A 6162-nucleotide genomic window follows, 5' to 3' on the forward strand; every position below is an offset into this window, starting at 1 on the left:
ACGCACACACACACGCACACAAACACAAACACACACGCACACACAAACACACACATACACACACGCGCGCGCGCAGAGGTCAGGTGATGCTCGGGGCCAACTCCTTGATTGTATGCCTCAAAGACTCGAGTCTCGAGTACAAGGCCAAGTACTGACAAGTATTATAAGAAAGGGAGATATTTTGAACACGTAAACACAAATGAAAGGTAAAATAAACACTTTATTCTATTTAAATATAAATTTCAAAATCAATATTTTTGTCCCTCTCCGCCTGCCCCACCCCTCTCTGCACGCCACGCAAATATGCATATATATATAAATATATATATACAGTGATTACAACAGTCCGTAATGTTTAATGGTTTGCATTTAGATCCGGGTTTGTATGTTGAAAGTTATCACACATCACATCTCAGGATAAGCAACTGTCTAGGTGGACAAGACAATAGAGTGAGTAAATACCCTTATAATTATATATATCTGTTGGCTGCTGAATTCATCGATTTACAAGTAGACGCTTCTTGTCGGCGGAAAAGACGGTTAATCTTATTTTATTAATAATGAAAAATATACATCTATAGCATTAGTTATCTTATCTTTTACCGTATCTGAGAAGAATGACGTGTTACCCTCAATCCCTTGATCGTTGTCGTCTGTCCACTTATCTTAATCGGTAACTGGTCTTTACCCTTTTTTCCGACAATACTTTATCATAGTGCTGCACGACTACTATGTGTAGTTCATTTATTTGTTTTAACCATTAACCCTCAGATATTTTTTTTCCCATTTGTTACTGCTTTTTCAAACTTCCGAAACATCCGTACTGTTTTATACTACAAATTAGGCTGAACTAAAAGAATACATATATATGAGATTTATCTACGTAATTGCTTTGCTTAAGAGATGGTTTCGTAGGATCTTTTTTAGAGATATATATGTATGTGTATATGTAATATATACATATCTGTATAATATATATGCATATATACATATACGTGTATATACATACATACATACATATATATATATATATATATATATATATATATATATATATATATATATATATATATATATATATATGTATATATAAATGTATATCTAAATGTATATAAGTAGTATTTACATAATTGTAATACATATGGGTTCAGATAAGATTTTCTTCTATGAACACCTAGCATATTGCCCAAACATTACCAATTCCCAAAGCTTCGCGGCCCACCGGTTGGGAACCACTGCTCTAGAATAAATGAATTTACTATCCCTAAGAGGATAAGTTTCTAGATAACAGATAACTTGTTACTTCAACACACTCTTTCACTAAACACTGGTTTCATATAAATGCAACACATACCTGCAAATAGCAAGTAGTATTGTGAATGAAATTAGAATCAAAATTATCGTGTGGTCTTACTTTTAACAGGATTTGGCGCCTTGCCGGACAGTGGGTTATATTAATAATTTGAAAACCAAGACATTCAGTTCCATGAAATGACCTAAGGATTGACTAAATATAAAAAATATAGAGAATGTATGGATCCCACTGAAGAAAGCGGTTAAGGATGAAGTATAACACAGGGACAGGCTACAGAAAGTCCGAGAGAGGTTGCCAAGACGTTTCAAAGCCGCTTTAACAGACCATTTACAAAAGGGATGATTTATATCTTTTTACAAGTATGTGGTGCCACAGCACGCGCGTGTGTGCGTGGGGGGGGGGGGTTATATAGTATAATTAATTTGACTTCTTTTTTTACCTAAAAGTTTTGTATACAGTTTTGTCTTCTTCATATTTTCGATTCTTTAAACATTTTTGGCAGAGCGTCTACAAATGAAACTGGTTTGCGTACAGAGGTTGGGATTGTAAATATTGACTACTTAATGTTAAATTTATTGATAAACAGAAAAGGCTTTAACACGTCTTACAGAGAAATCCCTTTTATTGAGAATGAGTGAGATTTATAAAGATGAAATAGCCATGAAGAGGACTTTGTAAATATTCGAACTTCATGCGTGTTTCAACAATTGGTCAAATGGTGAGAATGACCATTTTTTTAGTATGCCGTTTAAGAGCAATACTGCTAATGCTATTACTACTGTTGATGACAATGGTGAAAATTGTGATGTTCTTGATAGTGATAATAAAATAATAATGACAATAGTAATAAAAACTGATAATGGTGATGATGATAATAATAATTATTATTATTATTATTATTATTATTGTTATTATTATTATTATTATTATTATCATCATCATCATCATCGTCATTATTAGCAGCAGTAATAATGATGATAACAAAATAATACTGACAGTCTGATATTACTTATGATAGTGAGAATAATATTAGAATTACAAACATCTCTACATTGGGATCACCTTGCCCACGACCGCAATTCACGACGTGTTACTGACAGTCCATGGAGTTCTTCGGCTTCTCGTCCACCACCAGCTGGAAGATGTCGGGCCGAGCGTAGTGACCGACGACGTCCATGTCGTAGCGAGCTCGAATGATGTCATCCAGGTCGATCTCGGCTTTCAAGAGCGCCTCCTTGTCGTACACAGGGCCGGCCAACGGCTCTCCCATGGGCGAGTAAATGACGGACCCCCCTCGGATTATAGGCCGACCCTCCGGGAGCCCCAAAGCTGCAATCATCTCTTCCGAGGGAGGAGGCTGGTACTGGCATGCGCTCACCAGGAATGTGCGTCCTTCGTAGGATATGTGCTTCATGCTCGTCTGCCAGATGTCCCTTTCGTCCACCGTGGGCGCGCACCAAATCTGAATGCCTTTGGCGTACATGGCGTAGCGTAGGAGGGGCATGTAGTTCTCCCAGCATATGGCAGCTCCGGCCAGCCCGGCGGGTGTCTTGACGAGGGGCAAAGTGGAGCCGTCGCCGCGGCCCCAGATCAGCCTCTCGCTGGCCGTCGGAAGCACTTTCCGGTGCTTCGCGACGACCTCGCCCTGGTCCGAGATGAAGAGGGCGGTGCAGTACAGCGTGGAGCCGCCCCGTTCGACGATGCCCACGACGATGAAGGTCTTCGCTCTCCTCGCCAGCTTGCAGAGTGAGTCCACTTCGGGGCCCGAGATGTCCACCGCCTGCTTCCAGTACTTGAGAAACTCGTCTCTGCCCTCAGGCGTCCTGAAGCCCAGCCTCGTGCCGAAAGAAGAGCCTTTGGGGTATCCTCCCAGGAGAGCTTCGGGTAAGACTAACAATTTGCAGCCAGTCTCTATGATTTCAGGTTCATATTTGAGAATGTTTTCAACGGTGGATGCAGAACCGTCTGGGCTTGTCCCAATCTGCAGGGCGGCAATCACTGTTTTTGGCATTGTTGCGGGAGTTGATTAGTTGCTAAATCAGTCGGTTGTGGATTTGAGAGACCCTAGATGTGTCTTTATACTCACGAAGGCGTTGAACGCATTCCCCTTGCTCTCTGTTGCAAACAAAATAAATATTCGTCACTTAATTGTAGTTCAGTGCATGTAACCATTTTTTACCTAGTGAGATGTCTCCATTTGTTAAATTATTGTTTAAATGGTATGGCTAACGGACTTTAATACTGATATTAATAGTTTTTTGTAAATATAATTCAAATTTTCGTAAAGACATGAACATAGCGCCGTAAAGCAAGCAAATATGTAATGGTCCTGCCTTTCATAAGTTAGACGAAAACAGACTCAATTCAATCACTCACTATAACCTGCTCTTTATCTTAAGCAAATTAGCACATAGTGAGTGTTCTTACAATTGGAAATATAAACTAGCAAGGTAATGTAACGTTTCGATTATCTATAATCTCCGTCACTGCACCTATTATCCTTTACACAATACATTCCCGTGAGATTACACCATTCAGCTGCGCAAAATACCTCAGACACGAATATAGGACGGATTTAGTTATATCTTATTACACGATCAACACAGACACACACTGTAAACAATACCTAACATTTAACATTTAACACCTCTGTCCCCAGCAAGGTCCAGCTCCACCACCTCGTCCTTGACCCCGCTGACTACCTTCAGTAAGGAACTCAGCAAGCTAGGACCCCTTTCATTTACCTGCACTAAGGCCACTCTCTCTCGTTGATATTTGGTAGCAAGCGGTGCTCAAGAAACTCTCGTTGACACATACACACTACTGGCTATTATTACTGGGAAGGCATGACCTTGTAGACGAGGAACGGTTGCCAGTCTGTAAATATGTTCAGGCTTGAGAGACTATATTATGTGCAAGTAAACACGTGCTCTGGTATTAATTTCATGAATGATATTTACAAATTATATTTAGAAATTGACAGATTCATTAGTTTTGTTTATTTTATTGATAATGTAGGTATAAGACGAGGTGGGTTGGAATAATGAGATTAATAGTTTCTAGAGGAGTTATCTTATCAGGTAAGTTACAATGAAACTGTGTTAAAGTTATCAACCCCCCCCCCCTCCCTCATTCTCTCTCTCTCTCTCTCTCTCTCTCTCTCTCTCTCTCTCTCTCTCTCTCTCTCTCTCTCTCTCTCTTTTCCTCCTTCTCCCCTCTCTCCTCTCTCCGTCTCTCACTCAGTCACTCTCTCTTGCTCCATGCATGCATGCATGTGTGTGCATACGCCAGCACGAGCACTTTGATGCATAATCAGCTCGAGCTAGAGAGAGAATAAAGAGAGAGGGAACGGCACGACTGGTCACACACTTGTGCATCCCGCCATGTGCGGTAATCAACCGAACGGCTTAAACGGACAGGAAGCAAGGCTCTGCACCTGGGTCCCACTGCTCAACTGGAACTAGAAAAAAAAAAACATGTAATTCACAGACCAGGTGACTTACCAATAGTGGAAACCTATTTGTGGTCCAGGGTTCTGAGTTTCACCCTCATATAAGACTGCCCTGGGGCTGGCTCTACTTCTACAGAGACTTTGCCACTCTACAGTACAGCTTCCTAGGGATGAATGAACAGAAGATAGGGGGTTTCATCTAATTGTGCGGTTGCCGTTTTGGGGCATCCTATGAGCTAGGAGACCTGGAGCTTAATGTGCTCGTGCATTGCCCGCAGCTAGCAGTATACTCATTAGGACTGTTATTCTAGCAATATGGACAGCCAGAACCAAATTCTGTCAGGTCAGTTGACTGATCTCCTTAAACAGGCTAAGGGCAAGCTGTTACTGCCTTATTAGCGTTGCAATGGTCCCATAAATACCTTATGCTTGAGGTAGTTTTTGCATATACCATCTCATTATTCCAGTGGCAGTTAGTCAGACAGGCTGTAACACTCACCTTCCCCTTGTTAGAAACCATGCTGGCTGTGAACTTCAGAGGGTGATTGAGGAGGCCATTTATATGACAAGCAAAGCTATTAGAAGCTGTATCCAGTTATACACAAAGATGAAAAAGAAGAAGCTCTTTCGGAAGATTATTGGCGACGCCGGGCTCCCCTTCCCCCTTATTCTCTTGCATAAACCCACCATCCTGCACGGGGATTACTGATTTTTTCCCCCTAAGCCAAGACTAAGCGAAGATGTCTCTGGGTCTATCTACACTACAGCTGCCCATCTATGACTCACCCTCATGACCTTTAGAAAGTGACCGAGTGCAAAGGCCTGCCTGTGCGTTCCTACAGTCAAAAGTGTCCAACATAGCACCTGTTCTCTCCATCTGCTAGACCATGTTGACCACCCCCCGGATCCTGTTATGTGTCTTTCCCCGGGCTCTGGCTCGGAATTCAGGGCAATAGCAGAAGGCCCTGTCCTCCTGCCAGTGCTACCACATTAACGGCAAATAGTGCGAATATATATATATATTATATATATAATATATATATATATTATATATATATATATATATATATATATATATGTGGGGGGAGGGGGCATATATGCATTATATGTATATTTATAAATTATATATATATATATATATATATATAATATATATATATATATATAAAATATATATATATATATATACATACACACACACACCACACACACACACACACACACACACACACACACACACACACACCACACACACGCACACGCACACCACACACCCACACACACACACACACACACACACACACTAATAACTAATATCACTATAATATATATATATATATATATTATATATCAATAATATAATATATAATATAATATATAATAATACAATATATAT

At 40.3% G+C, this 6162-nt stretch overlaps 1 protein-coding gene across 1 annotated transcript; it reads right to left on the reverse strand.

The window, feature by feature from the left end:
- Positions 1-1872: 1872 nt before the first annotated feature.
- LOC119590156 (putative nitrilase-like protein NIT1) lies at positions 1873-4204 on the reverse strand. Its single transcript, XM_037938942.1, has 2 exons — positions 4060-4204; positions 1873-3430 (listed from the first exon to the last, which is right to left on the reverse strand). The coding sequence occupies exon 2, from the start codon at positions 3324-3326 to the stop codon at positions 2406-2408; it is 921 nt and encodes a 306-aa protein (XP_037794870.1). The 5' UTR covers positions 3327-3430; positions 4060-4204; the 3' UTR covers positions 1873-2405.
- Positions 4205-6162: the final 1958 nt, after the last annotated feature.

The sequence above is a fragment of the Penaeus monodon genome, chromosome 26 (assembly GCF_015228065.2).
Source record: "Penaeus monodon isolate SGIC_2016 chromosome 26, NSTDA_Pmon_1, whole genome shotgun sequence".
NCBI lineage: Eukaryota > Metazoa > Arthropoda > Malacostraca > Decapoda > Penaeidae > Penaeus > Penaeus monodon.

Bases quoted from the DNA above. Each gene is read 5' to 3' on its own strand.
- LOC119590156 (XM_037938942.1), bottom strand. From the start codon at position 3,326: ATGCCAAAAACAGTGATTGCCGCCCTGCAGATTGGGACAAGCCCAGAC.